Below are 22,222 nucleotides of genomic sequence, written 5' to 3' on the forward strand. Positions count from 1 at the left end.
TTAATACATGTGGGTGGCAACAATTAGCTAGGTTGTTGGTCTATACTAAAAATACTTCTGAAAAGATAGCAAGAAGTGATATAAAGGAGTAGACAGAAAGTTTTCTCTTTCCCTTTCTTTCTTCCTTTTTTTAAAAAATTTTTTATATATAAAAAGGAAACACTGACAAAAAACATAGGATAAGAGGGGTACAACTCCACACAATTCCCACCACCAGAACTCAGTATCCCATCCCTGATAGCTTTCCTATTATTTATCCCTCTGGGAGTATGGACCCAGAGTGATTTGGGGGTGCAGAAGGTGGAAGGTCTGGCTTCTGTAATTGCTTCCCCACTGAACAGGTCGATCCATACTCTCAGCCTGTCTTTCTCTATGGGGAAGGGCTCTGGGGATGCGTGGCTCCAGGACACATTGGTGAGGCCGTCTGCCCAAGGAATTCTGGTTGGTATCATTTTGCCATCTGGGACCTGGTGGCCTCTCCAGAGAATCCCAGGTTGTAAGCTGCTTTTATCTGGAGCTCCCACCAGGTGTTGTCTCCAAGTCAAGATCTTGGCTCTGCCCCCTTCCTTCCTTCCTTCCTTTCTTCCTTCCTTCCTTCCTTCCTTCCTTCCTTCCTTCCTTCCTTTCTTTCTCTCTTCCTTTCTTTCTTTCTCTTTTACATTCTTGACCTAGTAAATTTTATTTTTTCCTGCTCTATAGTCTCCTGATTTGATTTAAATTTTTTAGGTTTACTTTTCCATTTATTTAATTTTGAACTTAACAGAACAGAGAGAAATTGACAAGGAAGAGGGAAGATAGAGATTGTTGTAAATGACATCCAATTAAAATTACTTATCAAGGCATTAAATAAGGAGTTGAAGCAAGGCATTTATTCTTTTTGCAAAAGAGCGTGCTGCCAACAGTGGCTGTCAGGCAGCAAGTCCCCTTCATCCTTCTCCCATTTTTTATACCTGACGCAGAACTGTCTCCTCCACCCTTGGACTGGGCTTCAGTGTTCATAGTCTAACCACGTTCAGGAAAAGGGGATGGGAGTGGATATTAGGAGGGACCCAGGGGTCTACTATAGTGAGAAAGGAAGTGGAAGGAATGGGGATTTTGGCCAGGAAGTCTGAGCTTACAATGTGGCTATAAAGGGAATGGTAGATTTAGGAAGGGGCTGGGAAGTATAAGCTAATTTTGAAGAAAAACAAGTCATGGTCGTAGTAATGTAGACATGTAAAAGTCAGGTGTCTGTAGTCAGACTGCATTGATAGACATCAATGGAAAGGCTACAACCAAATGGGCTATTTCTCACAGAGATGAAGAGAGAAAGAGAGACACCTGAAGCCTAGCTTCACAGCTCATGATACTTTTCCCCCTGCAGGTAGGTACTGGGGGCTTGAACTCAGGTTCAGTCTACCAGGTGCACCACCACCCTGCCCCAATTAAGTTTCATTTTTTAAATGATTTTATTTTCAAGGGGGGGCAGAGGGATAAGGAAAAGGAAAGAGACAATAAGGAGAACTGAACACAGCTCAGCTCTGGTATATAGTAGTGCCAGAAACATAATGTGTGAACTCGAGGGCCTTCAACAGGAAAGATCAGTTCAATAAATACTGCATGACTAGCTCCCTGGATTTTACTAAAATTGAGTTTTCATTTTTCTTTTTGAATTTAATTTAAAAAATCACATATAATAACTTACACTTTCTTTTATTTCTTAATATTTTGAGCTTTTCATGGCTAACTGAAATAAGCTATTTGATTTTATTTCATTTTAACATTTTTTTTAACTTTTCTCTTTTGTAAGGCCAAGACTGATACATTTATTATTTCACGCTGACCTTTTCTTTCTTTCTTTCCTTCTTCCTTCCTTCCTCCTTTTCTTTCTTTCTTTCTTTCTTTCTTTTTTTTTAACTTTAGGTAGAGAGAGACAGAGAGAAGGGGAGAGATGCCATATCAAGAGATCTCCCTCCCCTTGTGTCATGGCTCCTCCATGCTCCCATGTGGCCTTGGAATTTGAACCTGAGCCCTGTGCATGGCAAGTCCCACACTGGGTGAGCTATCCTGTAGCCTCAGTAAGGGACTTTATTATTACTATTATTATTGATTTAACAATGCTCAACAAGACTGTAGGATAAAAGGAGTACAGTTTTACACAATCCTCACCACCAGAGCTCTATATCACATCCCCTCCATTGGAAGCTTTCCTATTCTTTATCCCTCTGGGAGTATGGACCCAGGGTAATTATGAGTTGCAGAAGGTAGAAGGTCTGGTTTCTGTAATTGCTTCTCCACTGGACGTGGGCAAATTGTCCATACTCCCAGCCTGTTTCTATCTTTAGTAAGGGACTTTTTAAGTAAGCAAAAACCATCAGATTGAGAGAATATGCAGTATGAAATTAGCCACATGAATAATTAACCCAACTCTAAAAAGGCTCACTATTTAGCACCAACATCCACCACCCTGCATTTGATCAGTGCTTAATCAGTCAATCTCTTGGGATTGTTTATGTAAACAAATGCAGTTCTAGCACTGTGGAAGAATTGTCTTTTAGAAAGAGAGTTTCCAGTCACTGGTGAAAATGCTGCTGCTTATGTTTATGAAAGACTTTCAATTCCATTTGCCATTGGCAAATGAAAATCGAAAACTAGAGACAGAAGATAAAAGATAAAGACAGAGATAAGAATATAAAGTTACTGGCATTTAGTTTTACAGGCTTAAGAGAATGGTTTAAAATAAGTCTAAGTATACCTCAGAAAAAGAATAACATTTTAATAAATTTCATTTTTAATTTAACTTTTAAATATTTTATTTATTTATTTATTTATGAGACAGAAACAAAGAGAAATTGATAGGGGGAGAGAGACGCCTGAAGCCCTGCTTCACCACTTGGGAAGCTTTTCCTCTGCAGGTGGGGACCAGGGGCTTAAACCTGGGTCTTTGTGCTTTGTAATGTGTGTGCTTTACCAGATGTACCACTACCTGACCCCCGAATGGATTTCATATAGATTAATCATGAGAGATACTATAGAGGCATACTTAAGGATATTATAGATTGCTATCAATGTATTTTTGTGTACACACACACACACACTCCCCAGAACTTACAAAATGGGGAAAAACAGATTTGTAAGAGCCTACTTAAGTTCATAGTTTCCAGGACTAGACTGCTTATATCTTTTCTCTACTTGCTTTTTTATCTATACACTAAATGACAGTGTTTCTTGAGGTTCATTTAATTAATAAAAACAAAAGCTTTCAGAGTACCAGTCATCTATGAAGTCCAACATGAGAGTTTGGTCTTATTTTTGCTAAGAATTGGTAACGAGTTGGAGTTGTATCCTAACTTTTACTAGATATAAGATAAAGCACACATATTTTCATTTGACATTTTAAAAAAGAGACCTGGGGCCTAAGAAATAAAGCTGAAATGTTACCATGTACAAAAATCTAGGTTCAGGCCCCTTCGCTCCACCTTTATGGAGAAAATTTCATGAATGGTAGAGCAGTGTTGCAAACGTCTCTCCATCTCTTTGACTTTCTCTCACTTGCCCTCTCATTATTTCTTTTGTGTCTCTCACACTCTTTCAAAAAGAAAGAAAAAGGAGGAAATTGTCACTACACATGGTAGTGATGGTAGTGTTACTTAGGCACCAAGCCCTAGCAATAACCACCTAGTGGTTAACAGAGAGAGAAAGAGTGTGTATGTGTGTGTGTGTGGGGGGGGCAACCTGAACCATACTCTTTCCCATTATTTAGTATGAAATTTCATCTTAGAGTAAGTTCCTTTCAAGGCTTTTGGTTTAGTTTTGATTATTCACAAATAATGAAACCTTCACTGTATCCTAAAAATACACTCCACTTATGGCATGTGATTATAATCAAAGCAACAGTATTAATGTTCATTAATAATATATTAGTTGTTGAACAATCCTCCTAAATCCATTAGTATGCTTTTGATAATTTGACCTTTTCCACCTGCTTATCTTCAATGCAGACATGGTAAGTGCAACTTACAGGTAGGAAATTCCCAAGGAACTTTCAAAGTACAGAAAGTAAAAGCTTTTGACAACATAACTTTGTTCAAAAGAATGCTGTTGTGTAGAAGAACATTCCTTAAACATCTTATACACAAGCTATTTACATATGCATGCATGGAAGTACATGTCTGATATACTTTTTTTTTTTTTCTGCCTCCAGGGTTATCACTAGGGCTCAGTGCCAGCACTACAAATCCACGGTTCCTGGTGACTATTTTTTATTGGATAGGACAGAGTGAAATTAAGAGAGTAGGGCAGAGAGAGAGAGAGAGAGAGACCGACCTGTAGACTTGCTTCACCACTTATGAAGTGTCCCCCCTGCAGGTGGCGAGTTTACAGCGGGTATTTGTGCTTAGTACTATGTGCACTTAACTGGGTATGCCACCCCTAGTACCCTCTGATATACTTTCTAAAGGATTCATAACTCCCTTTCACATATGAATCTTTGGGTTCAAGTTCTTGTACCACAAGGGATAGCAACAAATTTATGTGTTATGTAGCTATGCTTAGCGCATTCTCACATGTTCACTCTCTCTCTCAAAAGAAAAAAAAAGTGCTGGGAAGGTGCTAATGCAAAAACATGAGACTCGGGTCCGGGTGGTGGCACACCTGCTTGAGCACACATGTTACAGTGCTCATTGACCCAGGTTCAAGCCCCCGGTCCCCACCTGCAGAGAAAAAGCTTTGCAAGTGGTGAAGCAATGTTGCAGGTGTCTCTCCTTCTCTCTCCCTCTCTGTCTCCCCTATCCTCTCAATTTCTGGCTGTCTCTATCCAATAAATAATAATAATAATAATAATAATAACATGAGAGTCTAGGTTCGATTTAAGGACCACATTTAGAAAAAATAAACATTTCATCTCTCCTTTATTATTAATGATTTTTATATTTTTAACTAATTTAAATCTTGTTTATTTATTGTCATCACTTGTGTTTCACTGCTCCAAACTGATTTTTCCTGACAGAAAATCAGAGACAAAGAGCCAGAGACACTATAGCACCTAAGCTTTCTCCAACTTGGTGGGGGCTAGGATAACTCAGTTGAATATTTTTAACTCAGTTAAATATTTATCTATCACTGGAGATGGATCCTTACACAAAGACTGCACCACTTCTGGTGGGTCTTTTTTTCTTTTTCTTTTCTTCTTTTTCCTTTTCTCTTTTCTAAAAAATATTATTTATTCATTCATTTATTCACTTATTTATTTATTTATTTTGGATACAGGTGAGAGAAATTGAGAGGCAAGTGGGAAATAGAGAGGTAGAGAGAGAGAGACACCTGTAGCATTGTTTCACCACTTGTAAAGCTTCTGACCCCTTCCATGTAGGGACCAGAGACTTGAACTCTGATCCTTATGAATTGGAACATGTGCACTCTACCAGATGCACCACCACTCAGCCTTGCTTTTTTCTTGTAAAGGATGGGAGGCAGCGAGAGAGAGTAGCAGTGTTCAAGCATTCATGAAGCTTTATTGCTGCTAATGCAGGGCCTTGAATTCATATCATCACACATGGTAATAGGAAACTTCCAGATTTTCGCCCCTGGATATGCTTATAATATGTGCTTAAAATCTGACTGTGACACATTTCTAAGTAGGCCTCAATATAGGACAGAAAGACTGAAAATATCATGAAGGGTTAAGAATGTGTAGTAAGTCTGAGATAATGCAGGTGGTTAGGACAATGATACGGTCTGGCCTTCACTGAGTGAGCAAGTAACTAGTAGAGACAACTAGTAGAGATGATGAAGGTCAGACTGAACTTTTACTGAGAAGGCAGCTCTGTAACCCTGGCTAGCTTCTGCCCTTCTAAAAATGCAACCCCTCCCCCCTGCCCCGTGCTGTATCTTATGCTGAGGCTAAACTTCCCCAGACACAGTGATGCAGGAAAGATAACAATAACTAAAGCAACCAAACCCTCAGCAGTGGGTACAAGCCCCATCCCTTAACCTTGCAGCCTCTGCTTCTGTAATGACACTTCCTGCTTTCAAGCCTGCCCCCCCTCCACCCCACCCTCATATAAGCTTGTGTCATCCCTTTGTTTGGAGCTAGAGTTATCAGAATGCTCTTAGCTCCTGGCCTGCTCTTTAATAAAAGGCTCCTTTCCTCCTCCACCAGCCTTGGCTTCAATCATCTTGTTATTAGTAGAGTTCCTTATCAGTAACATGTGCCTCTAGTAGGTTAGCTATCACTTAGCCCCTAAATAATAATTTTGATGCTTCTTTTCACTGATATTTTTATTTGAGTTCTTTGGAATATCTTTTTTTTTTTTCAAATACAAATTGTAGGCTGCAAGTCAGTAAAACATTTTCACTCATAGTATTTTACTTCATAAATTTATACCATACTTTTATGTGCCTCTGCCAATCTGTATTAAAATATTAAAATAAAACATACCATTCTAAGAACAAATAAACATATATTAAAATATTTATTGAACATAATCTGTCAAGAAGAAGAACGAATTACAAGGCAAGAAAAAAATGAATCAGTTTGGCACCATGGTTATCAACAAGATGTAGTTGAAATGGTATTCCTAGCTTGTTCTTCTTCCTTTTTTTTTTTCTTTAGTTAATGGAATATACTACTGTTGCAGAAGTTTTCTGAGCTCAGATTTCCAGATACTTGTTATTGGAAAAATCTACTATTTGTTACATTTACAGAATTTATGTTTTGCTTGTTATTTGTCTACAAAGTACATTCTTTTGACAAATATAAACCATGAGGCCTGTATTTTAGGCTCTGTCCTATTATCACGAAATCTTGGCTCTAAGGCCATGTCTAGATATTTCAGAAACTCCTGCTTACAGGCAGTAGAAGATTGGATTACTACAATGATCACCAATAAGTGTGAATGTCTGGCTGCTTCCCTAAAGGTCTGGAGATTGTGCATGGGATAACTGGAATAAACCCATTATTTTGTGGTATCAAAAGAATGTACCTGACATTATGACATTTGGATAATGGCAGTTTCAAACACCCTTACCTTGATATTTTCCCCCTTAGAAATGTATTCTGACCTTTATCTATGTAGTGGAAAACCACCAGTTGTATTGTCTGAACAATGTCATGTAATGCCTAAGTTTTACAAATAAATACTCCTTGAAGTTTGGGATGAGGGGGCACACACTTGACACTGCCCTAGCTATGAATGCAGTATGTGCATTCCCACCTGACCTGTTTTGATCAACTGTACGGTGACTGACTGTGGTTAGTCTCTCTCCACCCCGGGGCATGACTAATCTCATGGTTGTGGTAGCTGACAGTGGTTCTCTACCCATGAGCATTAGCAATACTACAACAGTTGTTGACTCATGGGTATACTCTCTCATCTTCCTGTGATAGATGTCTATAAAACATTCTCAAGGGAGTTGGGTGGTAGCACAGAGGGTTAAGCGGATGTGGCGCAAAGTGCAAAGACCAGCATAGGGATCCCGGTTCGAGCCCCCGGCTCCCCACCTGCAGGGGAGTCGCTTCACAGGCAGTGAAGCAGGTCTGCAGGTGTCTGTCTTTCTCTCCCCCTCTCTGCCTTCCCCTCCTCTTTCCATTTCTCTCTGTCCTACCCAACAACAACAATAATGAAAGGCAACAAAAGGGAAAATAAGTAAGTAAATAAATAAATAAATAAACACTCTCACCTCCAACTTAGATCATGTACCAGAATCGTAGGTCTCCACCAGCACCTTCCCTCACCCTCCTTCCACAGAGTACTTTGTTTTTAGTGCAATACACCAAACTCTAGTTCTTTTTATTTATATTTTATTATCTTTATTTACTTATTGGATAGAGACAGCCACAAATATAGAGGGGAGGACAGAGAGAGAGAAAGAGAGAGCAAGAGCTGCAACACTATGTCACCACTTGTAAAATTTTCCACGTGCAGGTGGGGACCAGGAGCTCAAACCCAGGTTCTTGGCCATTTTAACATGTGCACTCAACCAGGTGCAGCAGCACCACCTGGCCCCCCCAATTCTAGTTCTTAGTGGTTATCACAGAAGCACAGGAGACTGAAAAAATAATAATAAAATAAATAGAAATGGAGAGTTTCAGTAAAATAATGACCAGACTCTTACTAGACTACCCTGTGTTACCAAGGTACACATAGTTTTCTATTTCCTTGGTAAGGAGTGGGGTTGAAAGCAAAGATCTATCTTGATCTCAGGAAAGTCATCTATAAGACAGCTCCAAGAAAGGTACTGGTCAAGACCTTTCACTGCTGGGTAGAACAAAAGAACAAAGAAAGAGAGTGGTAATTTTCAATTTTTGTATAAATATGAAAGTTCAAGCCTGTATGCTTACATAGTTTAAAGAATTACAGGATTTTTTTCCTTCCTCCTTCTTTCTTCTGTTTCCTCCTCCCTTCCTTCCTTCCTTCCTTCCTTCCTTCCTTTCTTTCTTTCTTTCTTTCTTTCTTTCTTTCTTTCTTTCTTTCTTTCTCCGGTGAGTGTAGATTAATGGCCATATTAACTCAGTTTTTCTGCTCATCATTCCTGCTTGTAAGAAATCAAGGAAGAGGATAAATCGGAACTTCTTTTTTAATTTTTCTTAATATCATTTGTGTTTTTGATGTCCCAAGAAAGCTGAATAAGCATCAAAAGGGTCAGTGCAATCAATTTGCCCTCTCCCAGTGGAATTAAATAGGGAGTCCAAAACTCCTCCACTTTCTCTAGCCTGTGCATTCTTACCAGATTCTATTTTCTTTAATTTATATAATTAATTGCCTGATGCTCTTGTGTTTCATATTCCAGAATTTCTTTTTTGTTGTTCAGATAGAGAGACAATGTGTAAGTATAGGAGAGATACAATGATTCCAGTGCTATAACCATGTGGCTGTGGGGCTAAAAATGAGTATGCATATGGCAAGGTAGATACTCTACCCAGTGAGCTATTTCTGCAGAACCCTCTCCCTTAATTTATATCTGTAATATTTTTATCACTGTACTTTACAAGTATGAAAAAAGAGAACAAGAAGGAAAGAAGCAACCCTGAAGTTTCCCTCAGTGAGTTGAGAGACTAGGCTTCAACCTGTGCCTCATACATAGCAAAGCAGGCTACTTCCCAGGTGAATTGTCTTGCCAGTCTTATTCTTCAAAATTTAATATTATTGAAATGACCTGGGATACCACAAACACTGCTGATTGTTGAATATATGTGTAACATTCTAAACTGTCATTTTTTCTTGAATAAATGAAAAACAAAATTTTAATTCTTTTGACCTAAGTTTAGAAACATTTATTTTTATTATCTTGGAGTGTTTATTTTGCAAGTCTATAGCCACTCAAAAATGTCTTCTTGTTCATGATTTTTATCAGAGAAATGAACGAGTAAAATGCAATCTTCAAAAATTTCACAGCTTCATATTTTTAAAAAGAACTCTATGAAGAATGTCACTCTATGAAGGGGCATGTATAGGAATCCACTGGAAATAATTTCATACAACAATTTGTTTTCTTAAAGCTTCATAAGAAGGACTGATAAATAGTCAATTACTTGTGTTCAGTTCACAGCCAGCATATGCAAAGGTTGTTATAATTACATAGGTAGGGGTCAGGTGATGGGGCACCTGGTTAAGTGCTCATACAGCAGTGCACAAGGACTCAGGTTCAAGCCCCTGGTCCCCACTGGTAGGGGGAAAGCTTCACAAGTGGTGAAACAGGGCTGCAGATGTCTCGCTGTCTTTCTCCCTCTCTCCCTCTTCCCTTCTCCTCTCAAATAATAAATAAAATTATTTTAAAAAGAAAGAAATTTGAAAGAAATTTGTACTTCACTCAGATGTGGGAAGTTGAGCTATTTTCTCTCGGGACCAGAATTAATTTTTAGAGGTTATTATATGTTTTTTTTTCCCCTCTAGTGCCACAGTGGATAAGATCATTCTGCCACTGGAAGAGACCCTTAAATACTGTAAAGTAGCTTAAGCAAGGAATAGCAGACTCATTTCAAATTTTAAGAAAGGAGGGTTTTGTTCAGCCTTTGCTTTTCTGTGACTGATCATTATGTTAGGTTCCGTAATCCAAGATATTCACCAAGAGAGACCAGAGTGATGTAAAAACAAAGAGCCTTTATTTCTAGCCCAGGCATGGTGCTAGGGCTGAGTCCTCACAGCTGTTCTAGGTGCTCGATCACGAACCCCAGCACGTGAGGAGATATATAGAGTATGGGTTACATAGCATACATGACAAGCTTAGCCTTGTGGTTATCTTCTTTACACATCTGGGGGAAATGTGGGGAAATGTTTATCAGTCTCTATCTCTCCAGAGATGCCTTGGAAATGCCTAATGGTCTCTATCTCTCCAGAGATGCCTTTCTTAATGCTCAGCTTATCTTTGTTCCTATTGACTGAGGGCCATGGGTTCAATTTCCAGTAATGGTCCTGAATTCCAGGACCTGTTCTTCTGAAACTGAGGCCTATCTCATTTCTGCAGTTTTTGGAGCCTGTCATGGAGTCACTGCAGTCCGCACCCTTCAATATGACTTTTTTTCCTTGTATTTTCAGCTTTATGTGGAGGAGATGTGAGAGGACCTAGTGGAACAATCTTATCACCTGGTTACCCAGAATTTTATCCAAATTCTCTGAATTGCACATGGACTGTTGATGTAACCCATGGAAAAGGTAATTTGCTTTATACAATGATAATTGGGCAGTCGTCTGAATTTCTATTGTATCTATTTCTATGCCATTGTCCTTTACAATATCAGTTTGTATGAGCAAAACCATATCAGTATTAAAATATGCTGAAGCAAAACTCAATTTATGTAAAAACACAGATAATTATATTTATTTTTTCTATGGTGGTGTATTCAATAGTATGCTCAAGTCTGTACTAGAATGGTGTTATAAGATATAGTTACTTTCTTTTTCTATATTGAATTTGTGTTGTTAGAATTTTCATATCAGCAAAACTTCCAACAGGCTCTTGTCTCTGATGTGTTGACACTGATTTCAGAAATTCAGAAGACTTTACATGAATGTTTTAAAAGCACACAGTACCAGTTCATATGTACTTGTTTTTTAAAGATAGTTTTTGATTATTATTTAGGTGTATTTCTTATAATTGAATAAGGATGTAAAATTTCATAGTCAATAAGCAATGCACACGATTAAGGTAATACAATTTTTAAAAGGATTATTCTAATAGATCAACAGTAATATGGATTAAAATTATTTACTTTAGATCTTTAAAAAGTTACTTTGTTGGGAGTCAGGCAGTGGTGCAGTGGGTTAAGTACATGTTGTGCAAAGCATAAGGATTCGGGTTCCAGCCCTCTGCTCCCCACCTGCAGGGGAGTTGCTTCACAAGCAGTGAAGCAGGTCTGCAGGTGTCTATCTTTCTCTCCCCCTCTCTGTCTTCCCCTCCTCTCTCCATTTCTCTCTGTCCTATCCAACCAAGATGACATCAAGAACAACAATAATTACTACAACAATAAAACAACAAGGGCAACAAAAGGGAAAATAAATATTAATTTTTTTTTAAAGTTACTTTGTTACTTTGGAGACACAAAATTTTAACTATGTCATTAGATTGTTCTAACTGGTTTTTACTATTATACCTATTGCTTTGCCTACAGGGAAAAAAATTCTGCCAATGAGAACACTTGGCTACAATTTTAAAAAAGTTTTAATTAAATACATAGGAATTGTGTTTTCACAAATGAAGCCTGCCTTTATTAAAATTAGAAAGAAATTTTGAGTGTGAGGATTATATGGCGAATACTCTAAAATGAAATTAAAGGTTATTGAGAAAAAAGGTTTAAAACCACTTTGCAGGTACTGAGCTGCAGCAGAAAGTGAGAGACTTTGTAAACTGAGGTGTTTTTTGTTATTCTCCATCATACAAATTTCTTTCCTGGAAGTTAACCAAAGCATCCTATTATTCTGGTATGCAGGGGATTAATTGAGTTTAAAATAAGCTTCCTTGTATTATACATGGAAGTGGAGGGCTACATACTGCTTGTCATGTAAATAGAATTCTAATTAACACTTAAGGTTTTGCATCCTCATAGGTTGCAAGTGTTAATTAAATCTGTATTTACATAGCAAGAAATGCATATTTAGATGTCTTTCTTTAAAGAACCAACAAAGTTTGTTGGAAGTACAACTATTCCAAAGTGTAACTAAATGTGTGAAGGATAATCCTAAAGTTGGCAGAAATCACCAAGGTACTACAGAATATAATCTCATCTCTCACTGAATGTCATATTGGGTTTGGTTTCAAGTATATTAACTACATGTTTCTTTACTTGAACAGGTTTCATTTTTTAAAACTCAAATTCAGGGGTGCGGGGGGGGGTTCATTATTACAATTATATTGTGTTTCAATTAGCAGCAAAAGATGGAGGGTTTTGTATAAACCATTTAAGGTAGAGATGTTGGAGGTGGATTCACTGGCAAACAGCAGTGGAAGTCTGAAGAGTGCATTTGTAACTGTAGGTCAGAGAGGGAAGGACCCTTTCTTCTAAATAGAGGATCCCTGTGGAACTCACCGGAGAAGGCTTTAGCACCACAGCTATAGAGTCCAAAAGGTGTCTCAATTAATTCTAATCGATGCTTGAATGTATACCCTTAATTCTGCGATGTGTTATGGTATTTTTTTTTTTAATTTTGGTTCCTCCATACTATTTCCAGTAGTGGCTCCACTAACTATAAAAACATGTTGGTTATAAGAATTCTCTTTTCTCTATACTTTATCAACACACATTACTACATTTCTTTCTTTCTTTTTAATTATTTTTAAAATATTTATTTATTTATTTATTCTCTTTTGTTGCCCTTGTTGTTTTATTGTTGTAGTTATTATTGTTGTTCTTGATGTCATCCTTGTTGGATAGGACAGAGAGAAATGGAGAGAGGAGGGGAAAACAGATGCGGGGGCAGGGAAGAAAGATAGACACTTGCAGACCTGCTTCAGGGCTTATGAAGCAACTCCTCTGCAGGTGGGGAGCTGGGGGCTAGAACTGGGATCCTTATGCCAGTCCTTGAACTTTGCGCCACCTGCACTTAAACTGCTGCGCTACCGCCCAACTCCCACTATGTTTCTTTTTTCTTTCTTTTTTTTTTTTTTTGGTACTATGTTTCTAAGTGACTTGCATTAATCAAATTTATAGCAATTGACAAAATTTTGAAACTTTGATATATATGTATGTATTTTTTCTCAGATTAGGAGCTATTGTCCTTTAAAGTTTTATATTCTATAATGCGTAGAACTTAGTAGTACGTTAATCATATTAAAATTTCCTTTAACTTTTATCAGAACTTTGAAGGTATTGCAGTGTAGAAAACAGATTTTATTGTTTAAATTATAATCTGATAAGTAGACAATTCATTTTATGATGTGGTTACCTAGGATTGAGTAATAGGAAATAAAGGTCAGTTGGCAAATACTGGATAATTGAACAAAGCAAAGAATGAGCAATTCTTCTGTGCCAAGAAATATGCTAAGTCATTTAAATAAGATTGTCTAATTTAATTTTCAAAAAATAATCTTAGAATTTTATTTATAGATGGACAAAGTGAAATTTAGAAAGTCTGTGCCCTTCTAATACACTCCTATTATTTTAGTTTTTCTATGGAGTGTATATCAGCTTGACTGATCTAAATTTCCATCCATGCTATATGATAGCAGTTAATTTGGGTGGTAATGATTCTTCTACTAACAACACCAGTACATACTCTACTCTTATTTATATCTTGTTGGTGTCAACTATCACTTTTATACTAAAGAACTTTTTAGACTGGTTCAATTTATCAACTACTTTTTAAAAGAGCACTTATTTTCCTGCCTATACAAGAGAGAAAAGAAATAATATGTGCTACATTGTAGTATTGTATATTAAATCTTTTTAAAGTAGAAATTGCTAGTCCATTGTGAAGCAATAACTTTTTATTAACTCTACTTATGTTTCATATTTGTTATATATCATTCTATATCACATCATTATTACTATTATTATTATTATTTAATGAGGGAGATACAGAGAGAAAAATAGGCACAGACAGAGGCCAGAGAACTACTCAGTTCTAGCTTTTGGTGGGGGGGGGGTGCTTAAACCTGGGATCTAAGAACCTCAGGCATGACAACCTTTTGCATAACCATTATGCTATCTCCCCTGCCTCTACATATTACTTTTTTAAAACTAAGTATTCCAGTCACATCTAACCTTTGGAATTCAAATGTGTATGGATAGTGCATATATATGAGCCTGCAAGGTAACACCTGAGGGTGTGTCTTTTCTGAAGTATTTGCAAGCATGGTTTGAGTCTAATCCCTATTGAACTTGGAGAAGCTTTAGTACTGTCTCCCCATGTCTGACTGTCCCTTACTCTCATTTTCTATAAAAGGAAAAAAAAAAAAGCCTGGAGTAATGACATCCTGGTGATAACAAAATATTTTAAAAATTTAAAAATGAATGATTTTATTAATCTTCAAAAAATACTTCAAGGAAGCATTGGATGTGTGAAAATCATGAATATAAATATGCTTCCTGGCCCAGTAATTCTACTCCTAGACATTTACTGAACAAAAGTAAACTTCCCCATTTTTTTTATTTGTTTTGGTTTTGTTTTTTTAAACTTCCACACTTTTAAAGACATGCTAGAGTCTCTACAGTAGCAATAGTTGTGTTTGTGCTAAAATGCAAGCTACATAAATGGCTATCAGTAGACATCACAGAAAATAAGCAACCCACAATAACATGTAACATTTTGTGTAAGAGACATCTCAATTTTGCATGTTGTACATTATTTTCTCACATAAAGTGAAACAAAGCAAATGAAATCAAAAGAGGATGTGTTATATGAGTATGTTGCAGAAACTTAAAAAAAAATAGTTATAGAGAGTACTTAAAACTACCCTATACTGTCAACAGTTGTGTGAGTGGTTACTTTTGATAAAATGAAATGGCACAAATGTTGGGTAAAGGAGATTCAGGTGTTGATAATATGTATGTATTTGGGTACTGCTTGCAAAGGTGTGTTCATTTTAATTTCATGAGTTGAAGACTTGCTTGTGCATTTTAAGTTATATATTTTAAGTTATACATTCATTTTTCCATATATGAAATAATATGGAAAAATGAATGTAGAGTTGCTGTGTTAACAAATAATTATCTCCCTAATTTATGTGGAACTGAACATCTTGGGAAGTGGGTTGCTGTACTGCTAAGCATTGTTGATATGTGTAGGCCATGAAATCGGAGTTTGATCCAGTTACAAAAGAGGAAAAATCCTCATTTGGGGCTTTAGGAAGACAGCTTGGAAGACAAACCCAGTTGACACCCAAGCTGGGATGGGAAACATACATTCCCTCAGGCAGGATAGTTCAGACTCAGGTTTGCTTTGTTCAAATGAGGTTTTCATCAATGTTGTTCTGTTTGGTAGAAAGTTTAGCAGGAACTCATCAGTTAGATCTCAATCATAGGGTGTCTTGTATATGCACGAATGCTTTCTTTATATCTCCAAGGTTCTTCTGTCTGTGACTGAACATGTCACTGTGCTTGGCTGGATATGCCTAGTGCCCCAACATTTACCAGCCTTTCAATTCTCTTTGGTTTCTACCAGAGTCAGAATGGTTCTTCTTCTTATTTTTTTAATTCTTTTTCATCTGTTGTTTGAGGAGATAGCAGAAGGAAATGGCATGGAATATGTTCTTCCTGAAAACAGTACTGTAATGCTAATCAAAGGAAATAGATTTTCCTTGAGATTCCTCAGAAAGATTGGGTGATAGTTTTTGTTTTGTTTTTTCTTTAGGCATTGCTTTTGGACTTTTATTTCAGGAAAAAAGTTATTAAGACATGACTCTCTCTATCTCTTATAATGAAGTCAAAGAAAATAAACAGGATATGGAGACTGGGTGGTGGGAATTGTGTGGAGTTGTACCCCTCCTACCCTATGGTTTTGTTAATTTATCCTTTCTTAAATAAAAAATAAATAAATAAATAAATAAAACAAAATATTAAAAAAAGAAAATAAACAGGAAAAATCACACTACACTATATATTTCAAAAGCAGATAGCAGTGCATTTAATTTTCAGAAAATTCAATTATAGGAGAGTCCTAGTTTTAGCTAATTTAGAAACTATGCTTTTCCCCAATAGTCTTTGTAAATTGAACTTCCCTCTTTTTCTTGACAGGTGTGCAATTTAACTTCCACACCTTTCATTTGGAAGATCATCATGACTACTTGCTCATCACCGAAAATGGTAGCTTTACCCAACCACTGGCACGCTTAACTGGTTCAGAACTTCCTTCAACAATCAATGCTGGTCTTTATGGAAATTTCAGGGCTCAGTTGCGCTTCATTTCTGATTTTTCGATATCATATGAAGGATTCAATATTACATTTTCTGGTAAGAATGTGGTCATAAACAACAAATAAACTTTTAGTAACAGAAACATCTTTTTATAAGTCTGAGCACAGAGGTGCTCACCTTACTAGACTGTTTACCCATGCTCAAGTATTTACTTAGATTTGGGCCCCTGATCACCACAGTCAGGGGGTAGGGGGGATGTAAGCAGGAATAAGTGTTGTAGTTGTCTCTTTCTCCTTCTCTATCTCCCCTTTCTCTTTGTCTCCAAAAAAATAAATATAGAAAAGGAGAAGAAAGGAAGAAAAGAAATATTTTTTAAATGAAACTAATGGAAAATTTAAAACATACTGAAAATTGTCTATAGTGTTATATTAAAAGGGGTTCATTTCAATGCAGATGTATCTTACTTATTTATTGAGAATGATAAAGAGAATTAATAAGCCTAGGTCCCCACATAAACTGGTCTGACCGGAATTAGTTCCCTGTTCCCACTATGTAAACTGACTAACAAACTGGTGGCCCTAGACCTAAGAAATTTCCAGTGATAAGGCAAAATACATGTGCATATGTGACTTAATATGAAGTATATATTTAAACTTCAAAATTTCAGGGGCTGGGTGGTAGTGCAGCAGGTTAAGCGCACGTGGTGCAAAGCACAAGGACAGGTGGTGAAGCAGGTCTGCAGGTGTCTGTCTTTCTCTCCCCCACTCTGTCTTCCTCTCCTCTCTCCATTTCTATCTGTTCTATCCAACAACAAAGGGCGTCAACCAGAACAATAATAACCATAATAAGGCTACAACAGAAAGGGGCAACAAAAGGGAAAAAAAAAAAAAAGGCCTCCAGGAGCAGCGGATTCATAGTGTAGGCACAGAGCTGCAGCAATAACCCTGGAGGCAAAAAAAAATAATTCGAAATTTCTGCTTTTGGTTCCATTTCCCACCCAAAGGCAGAAACAGCCCCCCCAGACCCCCATGCAACCTTGCTCATGGCCTAGAGTTCTGAACCTGACCTCGACTGAGCCCACTAGTGTAACCTGAGTTCTACTGAATACCTCAGAATGTTTCTTAGCTGGCCTGTCTGCTGTAGCAGTACTTTAAAAAGAGAGAATAAGGTTATCACTCTACTATATGCAGTGCCAGAGATTGAACTTTGTGCATCATGCTTGCAAATCCAACACTCTATCTACCCTTTCAGATTGCTAGTGGGACTCATTTTAAAAATTATTATCTTTATTTATTTTATTTATTGCATAGAGACAGCCAGCAAATGAGAGGGAAGGGGGTGATAAGAGAATGAGAGAGACACCTGAAACATTGATTCACTACTTGCAAAGCTTTCCCCCTGCAAGTGGGTACTGAGGGCTTGAACCTGTGTCCTTATGCATTGCAACATGTGTACTCAACCAGGTGCACCACCTGGCCCTCAAAATCTTAAAAGGAAAAACAGGTCAGTCAGTTAGTTTAAATTAGACTAAAATTATATAAAATGTATTTTTAACTTATATTCCTCCATAAGTTACGCAGATGGCAAAACTACCTAAATACTTAGTGAGCTTTGACATTTTCATACAAATAAATCCTTACATTCTAGAATATTTAAAATAACCATAATGAGTAATAAACAAATACAGTCAATTTAATCTTGAAGGGTCTAAGTATGTCCTTCAAAAGTTGAAGTCTTATCAATGCAAAATAATCTCTCCTAATCCCCATTGCATTTAAAACCTGTGTGCTCTGAAAAGATATCTAAGCATGTTACATTTTCTTTGAATTCTATTTAAATTGTAATATTCTTGTTTATTCAGTTTGCTCTCTGATACCCCTAATGAGTACTTAGCTGTTCATTTCCATTATGTTCATTCGTTGCTTGGGGAAACTTTTTGTGCAAATCCATAATACAGTTTTCTATGTGTGGGCATTTCAAATTACATGTATCCTTGCCTTTCAGAATATAGACTAATTGGGCACCTTGTGCACTAAAACATAAGGACCTTTGTACTATAGACTAAAACTGTTAAATAAAATGCATTTCAAAAGGCACGTCATTTCATTTCAAATAGAATTATGCAGTTTAAAGATTAAACTTCAATTATTATTATAAGTTGACAATCTATGAGATAGAGATATATCAAATGCAAACAAATGTGTTAGCTACAATTTTAATTTATTATTCAAAATGTGGTATTCTATTGTGCAAATTGAAATTGATGAAAGTATTTATGACATGGTTAGATCTTTCACAAAAGAAGAAAATTATGTGTGCCATTGACTTGTACCTATAATTGTACATAGTCACTTTTAAAGTAAATGACTAAGCCATATTTTGAACAATAGTTATATTTCTTTATTTTTTAAATATCTTCATTTATTTATTGGATAGAGACAGCCAGAAGTTGAGAAGGAAGGGGGAGATAGAGAGGGAGAGAGACACCTGCAGCCCTGCTTTACTACTCGCACAGCTTTCTCCTGCAGGTGGGGACTGAGGGCTTGAACCCAGGTCCTTATACATTACTCAACCAGGTGCACCATTACCTGGGCCCTAAACAATAGTTAGATACCCTTAAAAAATAAACAACCAGTATTTCGTTTTCCTTCTTTCCCCAAATATACAGAGTATAACCTTGAACCTTGTGAAGATCCTGGAATTCCTCAATACGGTCACCGAATTGGGTTCAGCTTTGGAGTTGGTGACACTCTGACATTCTCATGCTCATCTGGTTATCGACTGGAAGGGACCTCAGAGATCATCTGTCTTGGTGGTGGCCGGCGAGTGTGGAGTGCACCTCTGCCAAGGTGTGTGGGTACGTGGTCAGCTGCTTTCATTTGCTTGTATGTGTAGTCACTGTCCATGGAGTTGCATGATTACACACCCTTTGTTTATTATAATCTATTGAATTTATTCATCTATTTCATATCAGTTATTCTAATCCCTCCCACTGGCAATCTAGTGTCCCTCAATTAAGTTCTCAACAGTTCCATTTAGGCTTTCGAATATGGTTTTAGATGGTGGAAATAAGAAATAGATCGATATTTTTGAGAGTTTACTGATTAAAATGCATTCTGACATTTTGCTTGCATTTTCCTTGACTTCCAATTGAAGTTTTGGTTTATAACTTAGAATTAGCACACATGAAAAACATTTTTACAAGGAAAATATGTCAAACAATGAGTAAGGGTTATCAAGGCATGCATTGACTCAGTATGTGCAATTTTTTTATCTGTTATGATAGTTAAGATGACAATTAATTTCTTGTGAGATAAACAGTAGTGATAATTAGATATTAAAAACTTGAAGTTTCCACCTTGCCCTTTGGATATGAATTTTTCAACTGAAAAAAGGAAAACAAATCTATAAAGAACAAATATTAAGAATTTTCCTTTAGACTGGAGGCATTTCATAATTAAGAAAAAGAGAAGCAAAAACATTTTGAGGCCCTTAGCCATTCAGTAATCAATACTTAATCTTATGATAGAATAAGATGCAAATAGTCATTTGAAAATATTCCATAAACTGACTAAAGCTCAAAAGAGCCTTTGATTTCTAATTTTAATTGGAAAGTTATGTGTTGCTCAGAAATCTATGTAAGATATAAGCATTATAGTGTCCATCGGGTTAGTAGAGATTTGACCTGTGGTTAAGATTCTGTCTTTTTCTATGGAAGTAAAATGTTTCACTGATGAAACTGAAGAAGAAGTCATCACTGATATTTTAGTCACTATATTGTTTACTATATGGGACTAACACTGTGGGTTCCCAAATCAAATGAGAAGTCTATGGTGTTTTAGATTAATGTGCTTCTAAAAGCTTTTATAGGTTAAAAATGAGAGAATTCTGAATGCATATATACATATATATATATATACAAAAATGATAGCATATACTTTAAATATAAAATACCACATATATACACACATATGAAATTTCATATTTAAATCCAGTCATTTATATAAAAGGCAGAAACAGTGCAGAGGTGAAGATGGGGAGGGTGAGGTGGGCATTGACACATTCTGTAGAGTACACATACTATAATGTGTAATAACCCAGGTTCAAGCCCCCGGTCCCTACCTGCAGGGGGAAAGCTGCAAAAGTGGTGAAGCAGTTCTGCAGTTGGCTTTCTCTCTCTGCCTTTCTGTTACCCTCTTCCCTCTTATTTCTCCCCGTCTCTATCCAATGAATGAATAGATGAAATATTTGAATAAAAAGTAGTTGACAATGGAAGATAATGGGTAATCATCTTTTCAAAATGCCTTTTTTCAGGCATTTTGAAAACTATATGAGATTCAGTTCTTCTACTTTTGTTTCTTTTTCTGCTGTTGCCACATACAGAATTCTCTCTTTTAACCTGAACTGTGCTCATTTCCAATTTTGTTTGTTGTGAATATTTTCAAAGGCCAGTTAATGGAAACTAGAACAATAGTCCAGCTAAGTGCTATGGAATAGGTGCTCCTGTGTTACTGATCCTTTGATATTGAGAAAGTTCGCTTTTCTAAACCATTTATTTTTCCATATGCAAAACTATAATTTCACAGATAAAAAAATGGTTTAGAAAATTTCATTGTTAAAGTCTAATTATTTTCTATGAATTAGTGTAATGATTAAAGGAGGTCGGGCAGTAGTGCAGCAGATAAAGCACACATGGCAAGAAGCGCAAGGACTGGCAACCAGCAAATCACAAGGACCTGCATAAGGATCCAGGTTCAAGCCTCTAGCTTCCCACCTGCAGGGGGTTGCTTCACTGGTGGTGAAGTAGGTCTGCAGGTGTCTGTCTTTCCCTCTTGTTGTCTCCCTTCCTCTCTGGATTTCTCTCTGTCCTATCCAACAATAGCAACGACAACAATAACAACAACAAGGGCAATAAAATGGAAAAAATGGCCTCCAGGAGCAGTGTATTTGTAGTGCAGACACCAAGCCCTAGCAATAACCCTGGAGGCAAAAAAAGAAAGGGGCGGGGGGAGATTAAGAATTGGCAATTAGAAGGGCCGGGCTATAATGCAAGGTGTTATGCGCACATAGTGTGAAGCACAAGGGTCTGGTAAGGACCCCAGTTCGAGACTCTGGTTCCCCACCTGCATGGGGGGGTGGGGTGCGTCATTTCATAAATAGTGAAGCAGGCCTGCAAGTGTCTATCTTTCACTTTCCTTATCTTCCCCTCCTCTCTACATACCTCTTTGAGCTATCTAATAATAACAGCAGCAGCTGCAGCAGAAGTAACAGCAACAACAATGTGGAAAAAAAAGATGGCTGCCAGGAACAGTGGAACAGTACCAGGCATCAAGCCCCAGTGATAACCCTGGAGGCAAAAAAAAAAAAAAAAAGGTTGGCAATCAGATAGATACCTAGTATAATCCCTACAATATAGGAAGAACTAAGAATCACGGGTTATCATAACTTTCTTTTTCACCAGACACCAGTGTTGCTTTACTGAGGAACTATTGATTTAAAGGATATGATGGTGCTTATGTTAAGTCTATAATCATTTTCTTTTCTGTCTTTTACTTTTTCACTCATTTTCTTTTCTTCTCAGACTGTCACTCTAAATTCTAAAACTGATTAAGGTAAGAGGCCTAGGGAGATACCATAGCGGTTATGCAGTAAGACTTTCATGCCTGAGGCAGCCAAAAGTCCTACCTTCAATCCCCAGCACCAACATAAACCAGAGCTGAGCTGTGCTGTGCTCTATGGGAAGGAAGGAAGGATGGAAGGAAGAAAGGAAGTAAAATAAAATAATTGTAGAGGGGAATGAATTTCATATTATTAATAATGTTTTACAGTAAAGTTGTTGGCACAGGAGCACAGTTTCCCATATCCCAGTGGTATGTATCTGAAAAACACTTTCACACTCAATTTAGGCCCTTTTCCATCATCGTACACCAAGACCCTAGACTGTCTTTACTTCAT

The 22,222-nt window shown here is 37.0% G+C and overlaps 1 protein-coding gene across 1 annotated transcript in view; it reads left to right on the forward strand.

Moving 5' to 3' along the window:
- Positions 1 to 22,222, forward strand: part of CSMD3 (CUB and Sushi multiple domains 3) — a 1,712,448-nt gene that overhangs the window by 938,564 nt on the left and 751,662 nt on the right. Inside the window, exons 20-22 of the mRNA XM_060195764.1 lie at positions 10,515 to 10,631; positions 16,148 to 16,363; positions 18,936 to 19,124. Coding sequence (XP_060051747.1) covers positions 10,515 to 10,631; positions 16,148 to 16,363; positions 18,936 to 19,124 — 522 coding nt within the window. The remainder of the gene's footprint in view (positions 1 to 10,514; positions 10,632 to 16,147; positions 16,364 to 18,935; positions 19,125 to 22,222) is intronic.

The sequence above is a fragment of the Erinaceus europaeus genome, chromosome 1, assembly GCF_950295315.1.
Source record: "Erinaceus europaeus chromosome 1, mEriEur2.1, whole genome shotgun sequence".
NCBI lineage: Eukaryota > Metazoa > Chordata > Mammalia > Eulipotyphla > Erinaceidae > Erinaceus > Erinaceus europaeus.